Here is a 25,713-nt window from a genome sequence, read left to right as displayed (position 1 = left end):
GTCTCCTCTCTTCTCCTGAAGCTGGCTTTGGTTGATCATTGTCTCTCTCTTGCACATCCTCAGTCTCCCCATCTATTGGCTCTTTCCCTGCCTACAGACATGCTCAGGTCTGTGATAGCTTTAAAAGAAACTCATTTGAACCTGCCAGCCTCTCAAGCTATTGTCTGATATTTCTCCCATTTCATTTCTGCAGAAAGCATCATCTGCACTCATTGTTTGCATTTCCTCACTGTCCGTTCTTTGTCATATTTATACAAACACTTTTTTTGACCCCAACACTCCATTGAAACTGTTCATTTCTAAGTTACCAGCTTGGAAGTCACCCACTGACTCCAGAATCACATGGCTCTTTTTTCAATCTTCATCTTCCTTGACTTCTCTGTAACTTTTGATGTTAGCAACCATTCCCCTTTCCTTGACACACTCCTTTCCCTTGGCTTCTGTAATACTTGTCACTCACTTCCTGTCAGTTGAATGCTTCTCAAGGTCCATTGCTGGATCTTGAGCCCCACAGCTCTGTTATGGACCATTTTCACTTCTTTCTCTTCACCTCCCCTCAGCGGGCCCTGTCATCTGCAGTTGGTTCGAATGTCATCTCTGTGTAGATGACTTCCAGAGTGATTGATACAATAACAATCTTTCTCCTGAACTGTAGTAACACATCATGCATTACCCATAATGTTTTGTATGGGTCTCAGAATCTGAATTAGAAGGGACCACAAAGGCCGTGTTATTAAATCCACACATGGACAAGAATCACCTCCAGAAGAAATCCAATCACCTCCAGAGCAAATCTAAATCACAAGAAGTGATCATCTAGCGTTTGTTAGATGGGTCTTCACTTTGTTGGTCTTCACTACTGGGGAACTCACCACCTCAGGAAGTGGTCTGTTTGGCTAGCCCTCGTTATTAGGAACTTTTTCTCTATATTGAGCTTAGATCTGCCTGTCTGGAACTTCTAATTTTGCCATCTGGGACCAAGCAGAACAACTGTAATTCCTCTTCCACACAACATCTTGTAAAATATTTTGGAGACCTTTCTTATATCCTACTTCCCTAAATGGATCCTCACTCCTCAGGGCTAAATGTCCATTACTTTAGCTTTTAAATGGCATGAACTCAAGCTCTTGAAATATCATGGTCGCCTTCCTTTGGACATATTCCATCTGTAAGCTCCTTAAGGACAGAACTCTTTGGACTTTGTATTACCAAATACCTAGCATTGTGCCTGGCACATAGACATTTGATAAATGTTTATAAATAAGTCCAGCCTGGTCATAGCATACATTATTTTAAATATCTTGCTGTCACCTCTTTGCTGAAATTTTACTTAAAAATTTTGTGCTCATGTTCATTAAGAATATTGGCTTATTTTTAGTTTTTTTTTTTCCTCCTCTGTTTTTATTCTTTGGCTTGCAGATATCAAGACCATATTTGTATCATAAAAGGAATTTGGTAGGATTCTTTCTTTTCCTATTTTTGCAAACAGTTTTTATTATATTAGTTTACTTTTTATTTTTTTGGGGGGCCCTTTTTTTGGTGAGGCAGTTAGGGTTAAGTGACTTGCCCAGGGTCACACAGCTAGTAAGTGTCATGTGTCTGAGGCTGAATTTGAATTCAGGTCCTCCTGACTCCAAGGCTGGAGCTCTACCACTGTGCCACCTAGCTGCCCCACGCAGTTTGTATTATATTAGAATCAGTTGTTCTTTGAAAGTTTGGTGGACTCATTTATAAATCCATCTTGTCTCAGGCTCTTTTTTTCTCCCTTTGGGAATTCAGCTGTGGCTTGCTCAGTTTCTTCTTCTGAAATTGGATTATTTTATTTAAATTCCTTGTATGTTGCTCTGTTAGTCTGGACATTTAATATTTTTGTTAATACTCATTTAAGTTGTCATTCTTGTTGACATATATTAGTCAAAATATTCTTAAGTGCTTGTTGAAGGAATGAATGATGAATACCTAATTAAAACTGAACACCCTATACCAGATATGATTTGATTGGTTCAGAGTAAAGTGACATTATTGCAAGTTCTTGGATTATCATCATCATTTTTCTTCTTTGGACCACATTGAGAACTTCCTGGTTATTGTTTTTAACTGTCTTTCCTTCTGAACTGGCTCCTCTCCATAGTTCCTTGTTTCTGTTGAGGGAATCTTCCCAGTCATTAATTTGAATGAGATGAAGAGAGTTTACTTGTCTCCAAGAAACTTGGTGTTTTTGTTTTTGTTTTTGTTTTCACTTCTCACTAATTAAACCTCACAGCTTTATTGTTAGGTAAGATGAATTATATTATTGCAATATGTTAGTTCCACAAGTGAAGAAACAACTAGATTTGAGTAAGTAATTTGTTTATGGTCATTGAAACTGTATTTGGCAGCAGTAGGAATAGAGTAGCATCAACTAACTGTTGACTTGTTAGCAAGTTTTTTAGTTTATAGTTTTAGAATGTTAATCTGCAAAAACAATAAAAAAAATTGTGGTTTTAAATAAATTTCTAATATCATTTTCAAGATTTTTTTTTCATCATTTGCATGCAATCATAGAATTTTGGAACTAAGCCAATACCAGCATTTTACTGATTAAGAAATAGAGTCACATAGAATTTATTTCTTACTAAAGTTGCATAGGTAGCTAATAGCAGAGGCAGGGTTCAGATCTATTGATTCCAACTCCTATTTTAGTATTTCTTTGAATAGAGGAAAGCTAATAAGTCTTATCATTTTCAGTTTTATCCCTTTTTGCCCAAATTCTGAATTTTCAACATTACAGATGTTTCCAAACATAATATATGCATATTTGTTAATAAAATTACATTGTAATATTCCTGTTTTATAAATGACCTTTGGTTAGCTTTGAGTTTATGAACATAATTTCAGCCTAAAATCAAATATTCTAAATTTGTTCTAATAGCCGACTACACCGCCAAATCAAGGAAGACCAGATTCTCCTGTGTACGCTAATCTACAAGAATTGAAAATATCCCAGTCTGCACTGCCCCCTCTTCCTGGAAGTCCTGCTATTCAGATTAGTGGAGAATGGGAAACTCATAAAGACAGTACAGGACGTTATTATTACTATAACAGGGGAACACAGGAAAGAACCTGGAAGCCACCTCGATGGACTCGAGATGCCAACGTAAACAAAGCAGACTGCCAGAACTCAGGAGACCAAGAGGTAAGATTGTTTTAATCAGTCAGGCAGGGACAGTTATCAAAGCTTTCTCTTTCATTTCTTTGAAGGAAAGGAAAACGAATGATTTCCTTTCTGTAGCTATCACATTTGTGTAATAGCAAGTAATAAAATATCTGTAGCCTCAAAAGTGCTAATTATTATTACCCCTCATCATTTTATTTGTGTTGGACACTTTTCTCATTATATCTTGTCTGAAGATAATAGTTGACTTATTAGTGTACTAAGTAGATAATTTAGTAGTTATTGTTTCATAAAATTAGCTTCATTAATATGGCTTATTTTCAGAACTTGGTTACTGTCATCTTACAGCATAACTGGCTCTGAATAGTTGGATGAAACAACTTGCCCAGTTTTTTAGGATCATGGAAGACATGAAGGAGAGGCAGTTATGTAACTTAACCCACTCAACTAGATAGCGACATTACTTAAGATCAAAGGATCACTAAATAACGTAAGATTTAAGTTCCTTGAGAGCAGGGTCTAGTTTTGCTTTTCTTTGTATCACCAGTCTTATGTGCCTATGTGCTCGCCACATAGTAAGCATTTAGTAAATGCTTACTGATTGTTAAGATCTTAGGTTTGGTGCTGGAAGGATCCCAGTGGTCAATCTAGTCCAGCCCTCTAATTTTGCAGATGAAGAAATTGAGGCCCAGACAGGTTAAGTGATGTTCAGATAGGTATTAAATTGCAGTGGCACTTTCCACTGTACTGTGATGCTGTGTGTTTTAAAATTTTTTTCCTAGCTTTACATTAAAATTATTTTTTGTTTTTCTCTTTTGTTTACTGTTAGCTTATTATACGAGAGAAAATATTTGCAGTATGCTTAGTTAACAATAAATTCATGGTCAGCAGGTAATTTTTCATATTACTGTTCAAAATTAGTTTTCTTATTTATAAACTGAAGAGTTGAACGACATGTCCTTTAAGGTTCTAAAAGGTTGCTAAAGGAACTAGTTCTAAAATTCTGTGCTTCTTCAGTAAGCTTGACAATTAACTCTTGTCACCATTTTACTCTTTCAAATGCTCAGTTACTCCAGTATTTTCCTCCATTCTGGATGAAAATATGTAGTGTTCTCTCTGGAATTAAATATGTTCTTCTTTCTTTACTACTTTGGTGAAGTGGTAGGTACTCCTATTGATGCAGATTGTGATGGATGGTCTATATGTGTTGCCATGGCCAAAAAAATATTTCATCACGCCAGGCCAGTGTTTTGAGAGTGAGCCTCTTTGAAATTATCTAAGCTGGTCCTCTGACAACAGATATTACTGTATCCATATATGGAACCCTTTCCAGCTTGGGAAGACATGTCATAGCTTATATGAACATCCAGATAAGTTGGAAAGACAGTTTGGGAAGGAATTTTACCTTTCAAGGGCATATAGTGACTCAAATTCCATTTCACAAATATTAGCTAGTTTCTGTTTTAATGTTGTTAGGTAAGAATGCTTTAGAATTCATATATCAAAGCATCATCCTTAAAAGGGACGGCCTTGCTAATATAATAACCAGTGAAGCCAAATTGGTTGAAAATTCTTCTTCAAATAGGTGAACATTTCTTTTCCAGTCTTGTTTTACACAAGTAATTTGCCGAGCAAATAGTTTTTCAATTTTTACTATGTCAGCCAACCCCATCTTTTTTGAATTGTTTGAATTAGTGAAGTTCCAAATAATATTTGACTCTTACTTGCTGAAAAAGTGGCAGCTATTATGAAATGTGATTAAATAAGTCATGTTGTCATGTAACAGATAGCCTTGTCTTTTGAGTATCCTACCCCTCATCAGTCTGATTGGTTGTGTTAACAAATACTGTAGATGCCAGTATCTATTTGTTAAGAATGTGGGGAGGAGACCCAGGGCATATTCTAGGTAATGTGCATATATAATCAAGTTGGGGTTTAAAAAAATTTTTTTTGACTGTGCTTGTTTTGCAAGGTAAGAAGAATGGTCTTCTTTGCTAAGAGTGGGATGTATTATGTGATGATTTTATAGATACAAGCTTATAAAACCTGAATGAAGGTGATTTTAAAAATATTTGTTAAAAACCTATGGAACAAGTAGAGTAGCTTTTGTGCTGGGGGTGGTTTGACAGGTTTGATTTAAAGTGTGTTTGTATTGCTTTCTCAAACAATAAAAGCTGCCATTCTCATTTTCCCAATCATAATGTGACTGTAGAAAGGGCAATCCTGATGAATGAGACAACACTAGCTGTGGGAACCATCACTGTACATGGAGAGTGGCAAATATTATAGCCTGGTTGCTGCCCAAAACATTCCCGACCATGTGCTTTATCATGTTTTCCCCTTACATTTAAACAGCTGTGATAATTGAATTATTGTCTTTCTCTTGTGTTATCCAGGACTGTAGGTGCAGTTCTCATAGAGATCATTACAATATAGTATATGTGTATATGCATGCACACACATATACAATTTAAATAATATATTCTATGCTGCTTCAGACCTTAATACACACAAATAGGAAATTTTATCCTCCACTAGATAGTGTCATGTTTATCAAAAGGATTACTATTTCTAGTTGTGGCTTAGTTATTATTTTTACTCCAAATGATTCATTTCCCTTCCTTTTTTTCTTCTTAGAGAAGATCTTTATGAAACCTTTTATATTTCAAATAAAATTTACTTCTTACAAAAGTAAGAAAGGGACTTACTTAGATTTTTAAACTGTAAATACAGTTAGGGGAACTGTTATTTCAGATCACACTAGAGTCCTTCACAAGGGGGAGGGTCTTTATAGTTTTATATTCATAATTTGTCAGTTTTGTTGAGTTTTATTGGGCTTCTTTTTCTTTTCTTTTCTTTTCTTTTTTTTTTAAGCAAGGCAATTGGGGTTAAGTGACTTGCCTAGGATCACCCAGCTAGTAAATGTCAAGTGTTTGGTCTGAGGCCGGATTTGAACTCAGGTCCTCCTGACTCCAGGGCTGGTGCTCTATCCATTGTACCACCTAGCTGCCCCCTTTATTGGGCTTTCTTAAAGTGACATTTTTTTCCATGATAAACCTCAGATTCTTTGCTGCCCTATTTTTAACCTAAATTTAATAGGACCTATTTTTCCCTATTTTTCAACTTTTTGCTCTATTCTGCTTTTGTCAATGCTGTTTAGTTGTCAGTTCTGAATTTTTACCCCACCAGCTTGAAATACATTAGTTGTTTGAGTCTGCCTTTAACTAGGGAAACTTAACAATAAAAAAAAATTTTAAATATTAGTGCAGCTAATGCCTTTGCTAAATGAACATTTAGGTTTGCATTTCATGAACTGAATAAACTAAAAGTAAAATGAATTGTGTGGTAAAATAATTTGGTACATGTAAATGAAGGTAATAAACTCTGTTGCTTTCAGAAATATAGATATCTGGTAGGTCTCCTATCATTTACACTTAGTAATGTTACATGATAATATTAATAGGTAAAATATATAGAGAGAGTTTTAAGTTTTGTGCAGCACTATGCATATCTTATCTTATTTGATCCTCACATTGGTACTGTGAAGTAAATATTGTTATTATTTCTTTTTTACTGATGAGGAAATAAAGCTGAGAGATGTTAAGTAACTTGCCCAAGGTCACTCAGCTAGTAAGTGTCAGTGGCAGGATTTGAACTCAAATCTTTCTTAATCCAAATCCAGCACTCTGTCCACATGCTACCTAGCTGCCTAGTTACAGAGTAATTTTGTTTGTTTTTTAAATAGACATAAACAATTTTAATATAAGCAAAAACTGAAGATTCCATATTTTTATTCGTTTTTACTTTTGCCTTACCTATTTGGTGTGTCCTTCTGACTGGGAATTCAGTTAAAATTTTTGTAGATTCCTATATTCAGTTCAGTCCAGAAGCATTAGGAATCTAGTGTATGCTAGGCCCTGAATTTCTCTATAGAATTAGGAGAGAAATTTTTCGTTCACTCAAAACTTTCCTTCCTCCAGAGTCAAAATGTAGGATAACTTGACCCTTAAATATTAAACCCCCTGCTGGGCTAAGATGACTGGATATTTTTGGAACAGAGAAGCACAGTGCTGCCCTCAAGAATGATATTGAGGAAGGAGCTAGATCCCACAGACATCTGTAGTCCTGAGAGCATGTGTCACTGCGGCCTGCCTGCTATTCTATGTGTTGTCTGTTTTGTCAGTTGAATCCATAGTTCTTTTAGTCACAGTTCATACCTTGCCTTTGTGAAATGTGTGATACTTTAACAAAGAAGGGAGAGTTAGCATGATAGAGAGTACTGAGCATCTTTTTACCTCTTGCTGGCATTTCTAGTGGTTATGTGATGATTTCACATCTGGTAAAATTCCAGAGACCTTTTTAAATATTAGAATACTAAAATTCTTAATGTATTTTAAGTGTTGGTATATGGGAGCCCAATAATATTAGAGTGATTTAACTAATTTCTAAACATCATTTTAAAACTCTCCCAAGAAACAGGTTTTAAAATTGTATTTGTCTTGTAAGTTAATATTATTAATGAAAAATTAGTGAAAGAAAAGGAACATCAGAGTTTTTTTCAAAAGGTTGTATTATATGAATATTTGTAACTGTTTAGTTTTTTTATTTTTAAAAAGTTTTGATGTGTTTAAGCTTCCCTCAAAGAGTACTTAAAATGCTTTTGTAACTTTATGTAAACCTAAAAGAGTCTGTGTGGATAAAATTGAATTCACCAGCTCTAACTCTTCAGTTTTAAAAATATGCCTCACCTGACATTTTCTTATTAAAAACTGTATATTTATGTTCAAATTTTTTTTATTAGTGGTTTTTAAAGATCTGTCAGTATATATCTCAAAATACATATGACACTTTCCCCATACCCTACCCCATCTTCAGATCTTTCAAGCCAGATTAAGTTGATGTCTTAAATTTTGAACTGCTTCATATTCATATTGGAAGAAACAATCCTTATGTTTCTGACTATTTCTAGCTTCTTTCATCGGAAGAAAGCTACCACAGTTCTTGTTACAGCCAGTCAAACAGTCAGTGTGGTTCTCCTCCAAGGGGCTGGTCAGAAGAGTTGGATGAACGTGGGCATACCTTATATACCAGTGACTATACTAATGAAAAGGTACTTCTTTTTTTTCCATCACCTACTCTAAGTTGGTGGAATCTGTATGAAATAGCACCATAACAAGTACTATGTTGTTGATACTGTAAAATTTGCTGAAAATATTCATGACGGCAATTCTAGATTTGTATTGTTAATGGCTGTTAAAACTCAGTATAGTTAACTACAAATTCATAGTTTTAGGCTATGGCCAATTATTGTTATTACTGTATTACCAGCATCTGTTTAAGAAGATGTGCTGCATTACATTTTTTAAAAATGGCCTCCTTTTTAGCATGTTTATCAAAGTAATCTATTCTTTGTCTTTGTTTTTTTCCTGACCTTTCTTTTAGGTTCATACTATTTATGTTGTGCTTCATAAGACAGTCTTGTGCATTGCTATGATACTCCCAATTCATTTTCTGTTATACCTAGATACTTGTCATGTATTTAATTTGGGACATTGATTTTTCATGTACCGGTATGATAGGTGTAGAATGAGGATGTATCATGTGTTAACCCATACTTTAAAAAAAATTAGATCACGTTTCAAACTCATTTTATTTTGGATTTGGAAAGATCAAGTGTCTCAGACATTTAGTATTATCAGTGGCTAAGTGATTGGTAGTTATAGTTGGCAGAGTTTTTATTTAGTGATCAGTCTTAAATGTTGTAAGTGTTAATATTCAAATTTCTTTTTCCTTTACCCTCCTGTATTGTTTAAAATGGCTATAAGTGTGCTACGTTTGTGTTTTTTATAATAGTTCCCTTGACTGGTATGCGTAGGATAGGGCAGCCCCTTAGGCTAAAGGTCAGGTAGAATTGTATTGTGAATAATTATTTCAAGTTGCTATACCCTAAAATTAAAAAGAACAAAAATCCGCTTTCTTTATTATACTTTTCTTGGAATTATCTTGTTCTTTTTGTGTGTGCATGTTTCTATGTGCATTTCCACATGCCTATAGAATATAATGTTTTATAGTAAGAAGGGACCTTAAAGGTCATTTGTGCCTACCCTAGGCAGCAGAACCAGCTACAAGCAGGCCAGTTGTTACAAGTTGGCAGCTCTTATTGTTATAAAGCTTCCTTCCTAGTGAGCTGAAATTTGTTTCCTAAAACTTCCATCCATTGGTTCATCTCCTGTCTTCGTTGTAATAGAGATTATAATATTTGTAGCACTAGGAAAATCCATTCCAGGATGCCATTGTGACTCATAAGCTAGGTGGGTGACACTGAGGAAGAGAAGGGAAAAATGCACTTAACCTTTGGTATGACTTTTCTTTAGTATGGGGACTAGGTTAAATTTTTGCCATCTATGTTCCTTATATTCCTTTCATCAAATAATGGGAAAAAAATTAGGAAAGAAAAGGATTCAAGATCACGGATTACACCTCGCAACCTAAAAATATCCTTTCTCCTCTCATTTTTTTGTCTGTTACAGTGGTTGAAGCATGTTGATGATCAAGGCAGACAATATTACTACAGTGCAGATGGATCTCGATCAGAATGGGAATTACCAAAGGTAAAAAAAAAAGTTCATGACCAGTTTTCCTTTTTAAACTATTTGACAGACGTGTTCTTTACGTGTTGTTTTAAGAGACTCATTGAGAATGGTTTTTTCAGGATTAAAAATTAGCTGAAATTGCAATATATTTAATTTCTTCTAAATAGATGCGACCAAACATATATCTAGTTCCCTTTTGTGCCTAATATAAACTGTCTTTTGAAGGCCGTATCTATATTTCCATTTGTTTAACCATCTCTTATTTAATTATTTTTAAAAATGCTTTTATCATCTTAGTTTTCTCAAGTATTCCTCTACCTCCCACAGAAGTATCTTATATAAAAAAATTATATTTTTAAGGACAGAAAAAAAAAGAGGAAAAAAATCAGCATAACTGATCAATACATTGAAAAAGTCTGAAAACATGTGCAATGTGTGACACCTGTGAACTTCCCACCTCCATGAAGGGTTGGATTGTGGGGGTGTGTCTGTGTAGGCATCGACTTTGTTTCCAATTTTTTATCACATGAAATGCTGCTATAAATATTTCAGTGTCTATGAGTACTTTTTTGTTATTAATCGATTACTTCCTTGAGGTATAAGCCCAGTAATGGAGACTCTGATTCAAAGTATATGAACATTTTAGTCCTTTATTTGCATAATTCACAATTGCTTTGCAAAATAATTGTGCCATTTCACAGCTCCACCAGGAATGTAGTAGTGTGTTTATCATTCCACAACCCCAGCATTGTCTTTTGCCATTTTTTGTTACCTTTGCCAATTTGCATTCATTCAGGGTTGTATTGATTTATATTTCTCTTATTAGTGATTTGGAACATTCTTTCATGAGATTGCGAATATTTCGTGATTCTTATTTTTGATAACTATTTGTTCCTATTCTTTGATCACTTTAAGTATTGGAGAAATGCTGTTAGTCATATGTATTTATTGTTTTTATATTCTTGGATATCAAACCCTTATCAGAGAAATATTATCCAAAGGTTTTTTTCCCCGTTCAACCACATCCCTTCTTGTCCAAAGTACATTAATTTTGGCTGTGCAAAAGCTTTTCAGCTTCATGTAATCATAGTTACTTTTTAATCTTTTGTGTTAAGAATACATCTCCTACGCATAGCTATAAGAGGTATGTGATCTGCTTCTCTTTTAATTTTTTATGCTATAATCTTTAATAATAAGATTGCATACTCATTTAGAACGTATTGTGGAATGTGGCATAAGACATTGGTCTGGGCCAAATTTTTGCCAGACTGCTTTCCAGTTTTCCCAGAAGTTTTGATCAAATATGGAATTATTTTCCTAGGTAATTTGTTTTCCATTCTATCAAACATTGTATTCTTCAGTGTTGTTTTTTCCATTCTCCCTTGTCTGGTTTATTCCATTGACCTATCTCTCTATTTTTTAACCAATACCAGATGGTTTTGATTACTGCTACTTTATAATATAATTTAATGTTTGGAAGTGCTGTTCCTCCTTCATCCTTCTCTTCATTGTTTCCCTTGATATTTTAGATTTTTAATTTTAGATATTTTATTTATTTTGATATTTTAGATTTTTTTATGTTATCAAGTTCTAAAAAGTGTACATTTAGTAATTTTATTTGTATGACACTAAATGTATAAATATCAAGTCCTTATTGATAACAAGATGCTGGTGAGGAGAAGGGACCTTTCAGAGAAAAACAGTGAACCAGTCCTTGTCTTCAAAGAGCTTATAGTGTGCTGGGGGAACAATATGTTCATAGATAAAAGTACAAAATATATTTGTATACAAAGAAATTTTGTAGGAGGTGTTGAGGGGTGGCATGGAATGAAAATGGAGTGTCTCAAATGGAGAACAGCAAATAGTCCAGTGTGGCTAGAAAATAGTGTGTTAAGGGAAGTTCTGTGAAATCGTTCTAGAAGTAATCAGAGTCAGATTGGGAAGTGCTTTAAATGCCCAACAGAACTTAGATGCATTTGGGAGCCACTGACTGAAGCATTTTAAGCAGAGGAGTTAAATGTTCAAATCTGTGCTTTAGAAATATCAGTTTGACCGTGGAATTGAGGATGAATTAGAGAAGGAAGAGACTTGAAGCAGGGACATCAGAGATAGAGGCTAGTACAGTAGTTTAGATGATATGATGAGGGCCTAGGCTTGGAATTTAGAGAAGAGAGTTTCATGGTTTGCAGAGAGGTCTGCAAGTGTTGCACATTGTGCATTTTCCCACACTTTTTGGATGTGTCATTAGTTAAGCTGATATTTTTTCTTCTTTTTCTTTTTTCTTTAAAAAATATTATTTGTTATGTGAGATGGCTTTTGAGGAGGGGAAGGAATACCGGGGGGAAATTTGGTGATATAAAAATAAATCAGTAGGATACTTTGGGAAAAGAAGTTATCATCAGATGTTTAATTTTAGAACCAAAACTGGTTTTATTGTAATGGAATATTTCTGCACCTTGTCTTTCCAAATTAAAATTACGTGTCTAAATAACCAGGACTTTTGTCTGTTTTTTTTTAATTGACTATGGTGGGGTTGAATTGAGAGATGCTAGTGACAAAAAAATTTTCAAGAAGTATTTTACTGTAAAACTACTTAGTAGGGCAACTAAATGGTACAATGGATAGAATGCTGAACCTGAAGTCAGGAAGACACGCATTCATATCTAGCTTCAGACACTTACTAGCTGGGTGACCCTGGGCAAGTCTGACTTGCCTGCCTTAGTTTCCTTATCTGTAAAGTGAGGGTAATAGCTCCTACCTCCTAAGGTTGTGAGAATAAAATGAGATAATATTTGTGAAGTGCTTTGTAAATCTTTAAGTATTCTATAAATGCCAGACATTATTATCATTAAATGTAAAAATATCATAATTTTTATTTGGTGTATAATGTTATGAGAAGTTTAAAATAATAGTATAATTACATTATGGTTAGCTACATTAGTTCTTTAGCTATGTAGTTTTCTTTTGACATAGAGAATTCGTATTTAAATAAAACCCTTTGCATAGAACTAAGTGCTAATCTCTGTTCATTATCTAAATACCTGGAGCTGTTTCTGTATTTATATTGTAGCGCTAACAGTTCTGTTAAAGTAAGGGGAAAACTTCAACCTAGAAGTTCAGTAAACTATCAAACTTGTAATTTGTTGCTGTAGCTAAACACCTTTTAAAAAAAATGATTTAAAAAAAACTTTTGGAAAACACACATTATGTTCCATATTGTGCATATGTGGAGATGTGTCCTTTTCTGTAGCCTTGTTTAGTGAATAATAGTAGTGTTCCTTCCCAACAGAAGGTATTGTGAGTTTTGTTATTGTTGTTGTTTTTTAAGTTTTTGCTGCTGACCAGCCTTAGGATGGAGAAGCCCAACTCATCTACTTTATTTGGTATTGGATTGGCCATGTGCCCAGTTTGGTGAATGGAGGTTGGAGCTCGAAGTCAGAGCATCAGTCTTTCATGCTTTCATGGTGGTGTCAAGCACTACCATTACCCATTAGACGAACTCCTGTTTGCTACTTCAGAGAAACAAGCCATCATGTATTTGGGCTTGAAGAGAAAAAGAAAAAAGAACACAAGACTATTGATTATGTCTTTGTGTGTATGTTTTTCAAAGCTAAGCTAAAAAATAAGAGCCTGTCCTAGGATTTTAGATCTGGAAGGGCCCTTACAGATCATCTAATCTAGCCCCATCCTTTTACAGATGAAGAAACTGAGATTCAGACCAGTTAAGTAATTTACTTTAATTTGTGATTGTCTAATAAATTACCTTCTTGGAATACCACACGTATACCCTCATCTGTTTTTTATTATATCAAAGTACTATTTGTGTTTCTGTTATTTATAATGGATATTTTGTTTTCTTTAGTATAATGCTTCACAGCAGCAAAGAGAAATAATTAAAAGTAGGAGCCTGGACAGGCGACTCCAGGATCCAATAGTATTAACAAAGTGGAGGCACAGCACGATTGTGTTAGACACCAATGAGAAGGTAGGAATACTTGAAGGAACTGGTGAGAATTTTGGCAAGTTCTTTGTGCATGATATTATAAATGGCTTGTTTTTATCTCATGTAGTGTCTGTTTTATGAAAGTAATTTATTTACTTTGTAATATATGGTGTTCCAAAAGTCTTAATGGAATTTTAAGCTATCAAAGATTAAAAATCCACTAAGACTTTTGATATACACTGTTCTTCTGGACTGACTTTTAATTTTCATCTGTATGGTAAGAAATAAAACTAATTAATTGTTGTTCATGATTAGATTCTTATGTTTTAGTAGGTGATTTCTACTTTAGTATATTTTATTTAGAGCATTAACAATTTGCTTTGGAGTAGGTTTATTAAATTTCTTTCAGTGTCATAGAATCAATCACAGGCTCATCTGTGATTATCTTTTTTGAGGTATTATCATTGATGTGGTTAAACCAGATAGCTGATGATTTCCTTTGCTGATTGTTCATTCTTGTCTAGTTTTTTAAAAAATAAACAACACTCCTTTTTAGCCTTTAATTCAGTAGTGAATCTTTTAAAATAACATATTTGGTTATTTTCATCCCAGACAAGTTTGGACAACCGGGAGAAAAAAGAATCTAAAGTGATGGGAAAAGCAGCTGCCCTTGGGCTAGTTCTTTTCATCATTCTGAGATATGAGGCTTTCAATCTCTGGTATCGGTTGGGGAGTATGAAGAGTCATTGAGCCAGACATTAGGATAGAAAAGTTGGAAAAGTTTCTCCTTTATTCTGAGTCAGTTTTTTATTATTTGGAAGGATTATTATGAATTTTCAAACCATCATATGTATACATGTTCACATTGAATATTGGAATATCTCAAAGTCCAGTGTCATTTTGAATGAGTTATTGTTACGCATTTATCCCCACCATTAAAATCCATTGTTTGCATTGGTAACAAGGAGTTGGTTATTTAGTCGTTTTCTAGGTGACTGAAAAATTCATATTTCTTTTATTTACTTTTTATATGTTCTGTGTGTGTGTATATATATATATAGAACATATAAAAATATGTGCATATATATGTATATCTGTCTGTCTCATTAGAATGTAAGCTTCCTGACAGCAAGAACTAGTTCACTTTTATCCTCATTGCTTACCATTGTTTTAAGGATATGCTAAATGCTTAATTCTTGATAATTGATTGATTGAAGTTTGTTGGGGGTATAATACCTGCTCAGTGACATAATTTATAAGGTAGCTCAATAATGAAAATAATGAAGAGGCATAGAGATTTCTTTGATGTCTTTACTTGATTAGCATAATATGCTGTTGAATTGAGAGGAGGTGTCTCAAAATTGTGAAATTCTGGGGTTTTTGATATCATGGATTTCTTTTAGTGTCAGGGTAGTGTTATTTGAATTTGTGAAGTCATTGACAATTTCAGCCTCTAGGGTATCTTCAAAATCAGTATGTTTTTGTCGGATAATTCCACTTAATTTTGAGGAACCAGTTAGAACTTTTTTTTTTTTTAACATCGTGTGGAAGAGACTTAACGGCACCTGAGCTCCATGTAGTCAGAAGACAAAATGATCTTTTTAACCTCATAGTGTGGAATCTATAGTTAAGTATCTCTATATTCAAATTTTTCCTTAATTAGAAAAAAAATATACATTTTTATAAAAGACCTCAAAGAGGCCTTAAACCAAAAAATGTGTTTTAAAAATTCTTTTGATCTCTTTCATTTGTCTTAGTCCATATCTATTTGTGTCAGCCTGCTGCTTAGAGCAATTGCAAATAATTCTGTATATTTTGTTTTTACCTGCTTTGAATGCAGAAGTTGAAAAAAAAAGTATCTTAAATGTAGGAGTACTGAAAACATGAAAAGAAACTGTCTTACAGAGTTATATTTGTTGATGTTAGTGAGGGGTTTTTTTCCTTTATAAAAAAAGTACTTTATTCAGGATTGCTCAGTCTTTTGCTTAATTATCATTTGCTTATTGCATATGTTACTTAGCAAATGGGTACCTACTGACGTTCAGGCTTTGAATACAAGGCTTTGGGGGGTTGTGTACAAACGCAGAGAAATAGCTTTGAATATTATGACTGAAGAGTTTTTACTAAAGTTGAGTCAAAATACTGTAATACTAGATACTTGTAATAATTAAAAGAAAAGCAAATGTTAGTTTATTTCCTAATCAGGTTGCTAGATGATGTTAGCATTTTTGTTTTACTCAGAATTACCTCATCTATAAGAGGTCTTATTTTCAGCTTTCATCTTTCTAATATTTTTAATTAATGTCTGTGCACTAATACTTGATTTTAACAATTAATTTTTCAGAAATAGAACTCTGCTTCAAGCATTTGGGTGCTGATATTTGGTTTGTAGGTCTTCAATTACCTTTAAATCTCTTTCTTATCTGTCCTTTTCCATTCTTCCAGTATTAGCCTGCAAGAAAACTAAAGAGAAAAGATCTAAAACTATCAAATGGTGTTAACCCTTGGATAAAATATAAACTTCTCTAGCTTTTAAAGTGCTTCACAACTTGGCCCCATTTTAACTTTGCAGTTTCAATGGACAAAGTTCTCTCCTTCTTCAGCTCTGTGATCCAGCCTTCACTCAGGACATTCCATCTTCCTTTGCATTAGAAATGCCTCCTCTCACACCATTCCTCTTCCTGTTAAGTGCTGCTTAGCCACCTTATCTTCTGCATAAAGCATTCTCTGATCCCCCTAATTGCTAGTGCCTTCTTCCAAAACTACTACTTTTATACGTTTGTGTTTCTTAACTTTATGATGTATGACTTTTATATGTACTATTGTCTCCCCCATTATAATGTAAGCGCATTGAGAGCAAGGATTGTTTTGTACTTTGTACTGCATCTAGCCCAGTGCCTAGAACACAGTGTTTAATAAATACTTACTGATTACCAGTGAATTCCATTTCATTCAAACTTTCTTCTTTCCTCTCCTCTCTCCCTAGGTAGAAATAAAGGTTAGCTTTAAACTTTGGAGATCTCTTCCTGCAAAACTTTGCAGAGTCTTAATTATGTGCCTGTATAATCATATAGACTCATAGCTCTGGACTCTTTCCATACAAATGAGTATATTCACTTGTCCACATAACATTTTGATTAAAGCAGTACCTCAGAAATCCAGTTTAATAAACTGCATAATCTCCAGTTGTCCAAAGAACACTGTAACAGTAGTTTTGCTATATAATTAGAATATCATAGGATTATAGACTTAGAGCTAGAGGTCATCAAGTTGTGGTGTCCCGTCCCCCTACCCCAGTTTTCTTACCTCCTATCAGGCACTTTTTCTGTTACACAGTGCTGGAAGCTTTGATAGTTCATCAACTTGGGAAAATAAAGGAATATTTAAATGATATAGATGCATAGATGAAGGTTAAAACAATCACAGTGAATCCTGTAAAAATATTTAATTCTTATCGTCAAAAATTTTTGATCTGTATTTACCAAAACTTATGCCAACACACTATTAACCTGTTAACTATTAAGGCAGTGGAAAAAGGCAGACGGGAATGTCAGTAACAGAATGGAATCTAGAATTCAGAAGTGCTTGATCTCCTTTAATTTTGTTCTGTGTGAAATAATCTTCTTGAGTTATCTATAGTTTAAGGAATTGGATACCTCTTTTTAGTATTGATCAGGCAAAATGACTTCAAAGACAACTGCCATGTTTCTCCCCAAGCTTTTAGATGATTTAACTTTTCTTTAGTATGCAGTATTTTGTTTTGGTGTTAAATAACTAATACTTAAATTAAAAGTTTATTCCTTATGATTCTCCTCATTTTCTAGACTTGTAGTCATTGAAAATTGCTGCTTAATTGCAAATTTAAATGTTAATAGCACTGTGATTTAAATTTTAATATGTGTGTATGTATATGTGTGTGTGGGTGTGTGTATATATGTATATATATATTTTTTTTGATGGTTCTGGTTAGTCATATCTACCAGGTCTAGATCAGATTAGTATTGTGAATATTATTTATTAGTAGATGTAACTGACCCATGAATCCTTATAGTCTTACCTATTTTAAGTATGTTTATGAGAGATTTATGGTGTGTTGTAATTTCTCTGCAGTAATGACATAATGAGAAAGTTAAACTTGGAATTCTGGGACCTGATTTAGACCAGAACTCTAGCCACTTGTTTCATGTGTGATGCTGGCTAAGTCCTTTCCCCTTTCTGGGCTTCAGATTGTTCACCTGTAAGAGCTGAACCATACGGCTTCTAAGGTCCCTTTCAGTTTTTGGATCTCTCTACAGTCTTCTGGTCACCTCATATTCATGATTCTGATTGGCCTGAAAGAAGTCTCCATTAGTAAATATTTTTGTAAAATCTGTAGTTTAATACATTTGTTTCATAATACAGTTTTTAAGTTTTTCATTATAGAAAGGGAATTTTAAAAATGGAGAAGGAAAGAGATCCTTAGCTTTCCTTCTTTTGTTCCCTCAGTCTGATTAATACAGGAAGAAATAAAATTGTATAGCAGAATAACTTTTTGCGTTGCTTATTTTTATTTTGTAGGAATCTCCACCCTCCACAAAGCCCTGCTTTCCAGAAAATGAGTCTTCTCCCTCTTCACCAAAGCACCAAGCCACAGTTAGTATACAAATAGCCGTGAGAAGTACATTATAGTTAATTGGTTTTAATCATAAAATAGCAAGTTATTTTCTTTAAAGTACAATGCTTAGAGTGTATTTGGATCTTATGTCATGAACTCCACTGATGTGTTTAATAACACTTCTGTTAATTCTAAATGTATTAAAGAAGCAAGAAATTCCTTTAAAAATCTTGTTTGTACAGAATATGGTAGGTACATAATTTAATTTACTAATTAACTTTTTTGCTATGCCACATTCTTATTAACTCTCAATTTTTCCATAAATATAAAAAGTTATAGAGAATACTCTTAAAAATAGAGTGACTCTTTACTCCTTCTTAGTCCTACAGTTTAGAGGTGAGAAGCATTTCCTCTGTATCTGGTATGTGTCAGTGCCAACAGACAAGTAATATGACAGAGGGATATTGCAGCCTCCATGATGGCTCAGGCTCAGGCTAAACAGGCTTAAACTTTCAGTTCAGCTTTAAACTACTGGAGCTTAAAACTTCACCGAGACTCTTGAGACGTCCCATGTAAAGCGCCATCCTTTCAGATTAAAGTGAATATAGCTTTTACCCGAATATTAGTCTAGCCAGAATATTTAGATGTTTTGGATATGGAGCTGTTATAATGAACAGTTAGAATGCAACTAAACTTTTAAGGATTGAAGAGACAGTTCTCAGAAATTGTTTATTATAATAAAATAACTAAAATGCAAAATAATACAAAGGTGCATATATGTAGTGAAAATAAAGTGCTTCGATCATTATCAATTGAAGGAATCAAGGAAGGCTTCGCGGAGGAGGTGGCATTTCATGAGTTGGGCTTTAAAGGAAGCATAGTAATTAAACGAGAGAATCATAGAATGATAAAGAACATTTATCCATCCTCCTGAAAAAACTCAGGGCCACAGCTGAGATATTACTTGACCAAGATCATGTGGTCAGGGCTAAAGTGAAAAGCAGACCTTCTAGGCGTATAGAATAGTATAGGAGAAGAATAGATGTAGAAAACTGCAGCGAATGTTTTTTGGAATGAGAGTAACTCATTTTGGGGTCGTGCATGAAGAGGAGCAGTATGCAGTAAGGCTAGAAATGTAGAGTGGTCTTGGCTATCAGGCAGAGATGTTGGATTTTTATATCAGAGGCACTAAGGAACCACTGAAGGGTTTTGAGCCATGACATGACAGGTAGCTGGATGCATAGGGAAGGTTAGCCTGGGAAGAGCATGAAGGATGTCTTGGAGGAAAGAGTGTGGCTGTGAAGAAGACCCATCATGAGGCTCTTATTTCAGCATTTCATGTTGGTGTTAATGAATGCCCATAAAGGTGTAGTGGCTGTAGGAATCATGAGTAAAGAAGATTAAAGAGATGTTGCAGGAATAGGACAGATAAGATTTGGTAACCAATTAAATGTAAGAGGGAGGGGAGAGCAAAGTCTCAAAGTTAACACAAAATTTTCTAACAGTAATGGTAGTGGTGGTGCCATAGACAGTGAAATGAGAAGGAACAGCAGGTCTATAGAGAAGGATCAACTTGGTCAGTTGTGGCTTCTGGGAGACTCAGGTCCGACAATGCTTTGTCGGATCTGTGAGTATGGACCTGAGCATTTAAGGGGCATCTGCATGGAGCCAAAGAGTTGAAGGTACAGGTGTGAATGAGATTGCCAAGTTACAGACCAGAGAGAGAAGAGAACAAAGGGCCACTGGCAGAAACAACTGCCTGAAGATATTGGAAAGGAGATAATAAAGGTGCAGTTGAATGTTGTATTTCAGAAGTGAGGGAGGGAGGCAGTTTACAGAAGGAGAGTGTGGTCAGTAGCGTTGTCCAGCTCTCCAGAGGGGTCAGAGTGAAGGACTAAAGTGACAGAAGGCTTTGGCAATTTAGTTCTTTGGTGACCTTTTAAGAGAGGGCATTTTCAACACGCGCATCGTTCAGAGAATCTCCATGTTGGAAGGGGGCCTGATTAGCACTGTGACCCTAATTAAGTACATCACTTACCTCTTAGGGTGTTTGTGTTTGTGGCTGTGGCTGTAAACAGAGATGTTGAATTAAGTAATCCTGAGCTCCCTTCCAGAGGTCATCTGGCTCAGTCCTTACCTGAACAGAAATCACCCTCTATGATGCAGCTAAGACAATGGATGCCAGTGCAGAAGAACCTGTCTCCTCGTTTCACTTTTGGATAGTCTTAAGGATTAGGGAATTTTTCTTGACAACAAGCCTGAATCTGCTTTTTTCAAAATTTCTACTTTTTGATCTTAGTTCTCCTCCTCCCAACTAAGCAGAACAGGTCAGATTTCTATTTCACATCGCAACCTTTCAAATACTTAACAAAGTCTATTTTAGTAAGTACTTATTTACCACTGTGAACTAAGAAACATCCTCAAACATGAGAACATGTTAAATTTATTTGAAGAATGAAAAAACATTTATTAAGCACTTAGCTAAGTTCTGGGAATATAGGTAGAAAAGTTCAGGCACTAATCATATCTCACTTAAACTAATGCAGTAACCTTTTAACTGGTGTCTCTGCCTCAGTTTTCTCTCTCATTTCAGTCTGTCATCCACATAGCTGCCAAAATGGTTTTTCTTTTTTCTTTCTTTTCTTGTTTTTGGGAGGGGGGTATAAAATCTTTCAGTTATTGTGAGGAGTACAGGCTGTTGGTTTTAAAAAGAACTGTTGAAGGATGGATTTTAAAGTTGTGTGCATTGACTTTTAAAGTCACCGTCACATCAAGTGGCATGTATTCCTGTGTGAGTAGGACAACCATCCCCTTTCAGGGATGCTGTGGCAGTGGTGGTATCATCCCTTTGCTCAACTATCTTTTACGTTTTTGACCATGTTTTCAGATCTAACTATCTCACTTTACTCAGTATACTCAAGTGGCTGCCTATTGCTTCTATTTGGCATTCACAAAGCCGTCATAAGCTGGCTCAGCCTGTCTTTCCAGCCTCACTATCCTTCCTTCCCTTACCTTCAGTCTGGCTAAATGCATCTTCTTATTCTTCCCCACACATGGAATGCTGTCTTTCTGCCTTTGCATGGCACCTCAACACACCTTGCTTGGTATCTACTCCCTCCTCTCCTCTGTCTCTCAGAATCCCCTTAATACCTTCAAGACAGCTTAAGTACTACCTTCTACATGAAGACTTTCTGGACTTTTCCTCCTCTTCTCCTCTCCCAGCTATTATAACCCTGCCTCTGGATACTACCTTCTATTTATTTTGTATATGTTCCATATGTCCTTCTATCAAGTCTTGAAGGAAGCCAGGAGGCGGGGGTGAGGAAGGAAATAATTCCAGGTCCAGAGAACAACCGGCAAAAAGACACAGACTGGAGTGTCATGTTCAGGTTGCAAAATCATAGAGTGCCTGGAGGGAAGTAAAGTGAGAGAAGACCGCAGCAGCAGGATGTGGCCAGCTTGTAGAGGGCCAAACAGAAGACTTTTCTGTGACCCTTAAGGTCATAGAAGCCACTGGAATTTGAAGGAGGCTGGCTTAGCCAGACCTGAGCTGTAGAAAAGCACTTTTGCAGCTGTGTGCAGAGTGGATTGGAGAACTGAAGCAAGGATGCCAACCAACAGAGTATTGCAGAAGTCCAGGCATGTGGTCATGAGGGCCTACACCAGGTTGGTGATTGTGTGAGTGGAGGGAAAGATGAAGGGATGGAAATGACCAGACTGGCAGCAGTCTGTGTGCTGAGTACAGGTGAGGAGTTGAGGGTGACACTGAGAAGATACTAGGTACCTGGGAGGATAGTGTTACTCTTGAAAGTAATAAGGAAGTTGGGAATATGAGAGAGTTTGGGGAAGAAAATAGTGAGTTGTGTTTTAGACATTGACATCCAGTTCTAGATGTCTTAAGAGGCAGTTGATAATGTGATACTGGAGCTTAGGAGAGAGATTAGGGTTCTATAGATAGATGTAGGAGTCATCTGCATAGATGTTGAGAATCTATGGGAGCTGATGAGGCTGACACCTGGACTGTTGCAGTAGCTACTGGTGGGTCCACCAGCCTCAAGGCTCTCCCCACTCTGTTCCATCTTCCATTCAGCTACCAAAGCAGTTTTCCTAAAGTGTATGTTTGATCATGTTGCCCTCTTACTCAAACTCCAGGTGGCTTCCTTTTGCCTCCAGAAGCAAATTCAGAGTCCTTTGCTTGGTGTTCCAAGTCCTTCATAACCTAGCCCCTGCTTACCTTTCCGTTCTCCTTATGCCTCATACCCTCTTTGATCTAGTGACACTGGCCTCCTGGCTGTTTCACAAACAAGATACTTGAACCCTTAACTGCAGGCATTTTCTTTGTCAGTCCGCAGTGCCTGGAATGCCCTCCCTTCTCCTACTCCCTTCACCTACTTGCTTCCTTTAAGTCTCAACTAAAATCCCATCTTCTACAGAAAGGCTTTCCCTCTTAATTATTTCCTATTTGTTGTGTATAAAACTTGTTTGTACATGCTTGTTTGCTTGTCTCCCCTCTTAGATTGTGGACTCTTTGAGGTCAGGGACTGTCTTTTGACTTTTTTTTGTTTCTCCTGTGATTAGCACAGTGCCTCACACAGTCGGCACGTAAATATTTATTGATTGACTGAACTAATGGGATGTCCTACGGTCTTATGATTTAATATGACACCCTCATTTCATGAGGAAGTTTGATTGTGGTCCTTCGTAATTTGTATGGGTGGTTTTGTTACGCTAAAATTTAAATCCTGAATATGTTTTACAAGGATAAGGGAGAGAGCTGTAGCTTAAATTCTGCAAACCAGAGGTGAAGTGCTACTTTTAAACCATCGGTATGAGATACAAGTGGAAAGCACCCCGAATTTGGAGTCAGAGGATGAGAATTTAAATTCTGAATCTGCTCCTTCTTGCCTGTCTGACCTGAAGGAGATCAGTTTCCTAACCCCTCTGGGCCTTTGTGTCCTCACGTATAAAATGAGGGGTTGGCCTCTTCTTCTAAAGCGATGACCTTACGAGCTCTTTGTTGTCCAGATATAATGATTGATTTAACAAGAGTTTGTTTTGGATACCAGCCTTTTCTCATCATAAAATGTTAATTAAGAAATGTCACAGAATCATTAAATTGAAAGGAAAACTAACTGTAGTTATAGTTGCCCTTCATAATTGGGCTTTTGATAGTGTGCCTAATACTGCCTGTGACACAGACCGCCTGTCATCTTGAGCAAGTTGCTGAACCTTGCAGTGCCCCAGATAACCCCCTTTAAACTGCAGAACAATTGCTGATCTCTTCTGGTAAACTGGAGCTCCCCACACTAATGAAATCACAGGCCTGGGCTCCCCGTTATCCCCCCAAAAAACCTACCAACCTTTTTCTCGTGTGGTACATGCAATTTTTTAAAAGATTGGATTGTTTTTTATTGTTTAGCTGGAGCACAGAAATGGATGTCTGTAATCAATCTTACTCTATTCTCTAGGGCCAAGAAAAATACGGATTGTTAAATGTAACAAAAATTACTGAAAATGGGAAAAAAGTTAGGTAAGTACACTAAATCTTTGGTGTTTATGTTCTTAATATAAAATGTAAGCCTTTCTTTAAGCATACTTTTTGTATTATATAAGCTTATATAGATTTCATTTTGGTATGAAATTAATGAAAAAATTTCCTTTTGCTGTTTTCATTATGCATATCAAATCAAAGCTCAAGATGAAGTTCTAAGTAATCATGTAACTTTAAGTTGGTAGTTGAAGCTGTTCTGATTCTAGAGGATACTAAGGCAGCGCCTATTGGAAATCGTCCATATGATGGTTAATATAGCCAAGGTTGTCCCAAAAATATTGGAAAGAATTAGGTTTTATAGTAATAGACTATATTTAAAATGTTATTTTTAAACTGAAAGGACCGATTCACTTAGGAATCTAACAAATTTTCTTGTCCTCCAATGTGCCCTGCACACTAAAATTATTCGTAACCTTTGATTTAGACTGTCATCTTGTGTTCATTAGTACAGGACCTACTCCTGTGTTTGTTTCAAGGAAGGAAGGAAATGAGCATTTTATTAAGTACTTACTAGGTGCCAGGCATTGTGCTGAGCCCAGTAGATACAAATACTGGCAGTAAGAAAGACAGTCCTTGCCCTCAGGGAGCTTACATTCTAATGAAGGAAGCTAACACACAAAAGAATGAAGGTTCTCTGGGCATGGTTTTGAAGATTAGAGTCTTTCCTATTTCACAGAATCATTATTTTATGATCTAAATTAGTATTTTAATTCCAAAAGTGGAACAAAACAAAAGTAAGACTGTCTACTTTGCCATTTCACTTAGGTATATCAAAAGTAGGGAACCTTGTAGAAGTTTTGCTGAGGTTAAAAACAAAAACAAAAACCCATATCATAAGTAAATTACCCCGACTTTTTTTTTTAAAGGATATAAACATTGAGTTTCGTTGACGTGTTTTTTCTTAACATTACGGTTATTTCTGAGTGGAAAAAACAGCCTTCCTTTCCCCTGATTTCCCCTAATTGAACCTTCTTTGTAACTGAAAATACAATGATGGCATTTGACTAAGTTCTTTGTAACTGAAAATACAATGATGACATTTGACTAAGTATGCAACATTCTGTCCTAGTAATCCTCTGCCTCTGCTAGAGGGAGGTCTGTTTTATTATCTCTTCTCCAGTCCCTTTGTTAGGTTTTCAGTCTAGTGATCTTCTCATTTACATTGTTGTGGTCATTTTGTGTATTTGCTTATTTTAATCTACTTACATATGAATACATCTTCCTGTGTTTCTCTGAATTACAGTACTCATTTCTTTGTTTATGATAATATTCCATTACATTTGTATGTCATGGCTTTTTTTTTTTAATAGCCATTCTCTAATCCTTAGGCAGCTAGGTGGCACAGTGGAGAAAGCACTGGAGTCTTGAAGACTTATGTTCCTGAATTCAGATGTGTCCTCAGACAATTACAGTGTGACCCCTGGGCCAGTCACTGAACCCTGTTTGCCTCAGTCTCCTCATTTATAAAATGAACTGGAGAAGGAAGTTGCAAACCACTCTCGTGTCTTTGCTAAGAAAACCCCAAGTGGGGTCACAAAGAGTTGGACGTGACTGAAAAACGACTCAACAACAACAAAATCTGTAGGCACCTACTGTGTTTCCAGCTATTTGCTACAAGAAAGAGTACTGCTATGGATAATTTTTTATATATTAGATCTTTGACATATATATTGGATCTATGCCTAGTGGTGAAATTGTTGGATCAAGAGGTTTGGACAGTTTAGTTAACTTTTTTCTTGCATAATTCTAAATTAATATCCAAAGGGTAGGATAAATTCACAGCTCCATCAACCATGCAGTAGTGTGCTGGTTTTACCCTTCTATCGTCTATCCAGTTTTGACTGTTCCCAATTTTTCTTTTTGTCATCCTTGCTGATT

The 25,713-nt window shown here is 35.6% G+C and overlaps 1 protein-coding gene across 13 annotated transcripts in view; it reads left to right on the top strand.

Annotated features, from left to right (window-relative positions):
• The window catches only part of ARHGAP12 (Rho GTPase activating protein 12), a 145,609-nt gene that overhangs the window by 63,794 nt on the left and 56,102 nt on the right, over window positions 1-25,713 (top strand). For 7 of the 13 annotated variants that reach the window (XM_078152151.1, XM_020990473.2, XM_020990475.2 and 4 more), the window contains 6 exons: window positions 2,912-3,175; window positions 8,124-8,264; window positions 9,685-9,765; window positions 13,610-13,732; window positions 18,248-18,322; window positions 23,753-23,814. In XM_078152151.1, coding sequence (XP_078008277.1) covers window positions 2,912-3,175; window positions 8,124-8,264; window positions 9,685-9,765; window positions 13,610-13,732; window positions 18,248-18,322; window positions 23,753-23,814 — 746 coding nt within the window. The remainder of the gene's footprint in view (window positions 1-2,911; window positions 3,176-8,123; window positions 8,265-9,684; window positions 9,766-13,609; window positions 13,733-18,247; window positions 18,323-23,752; window positions 23,815-25,713) is intronic. The other 6 variants (XM_020990478.2, XM_020990476.2, XM_020990477.2 and 3 more) reach the window with 4 other exon arrangements.

This window comes from Phascolarctos cinereus, unplaced genomic scaffold, assembly GCF_003287225.1.
Source record: "Phascolarctos cinereus isolate Bilbo 61053 unplaced genomic scaffold, phaCin_HiC Scaffold_1;HRSCAF=81, whole genome shotgun sequence".
NCBI classification, from domain to species: Eukaryota; Metazoa; Chordata; class Mammalia; order Diprotodontia; family Phascolarctidae; genus Phascolarctos; species Phascolarctos cinereus.
Note: the sequence above shows the minus strand (reverse complement) of the source record. Positions and strands in the feature narration are given on the sequence as shown.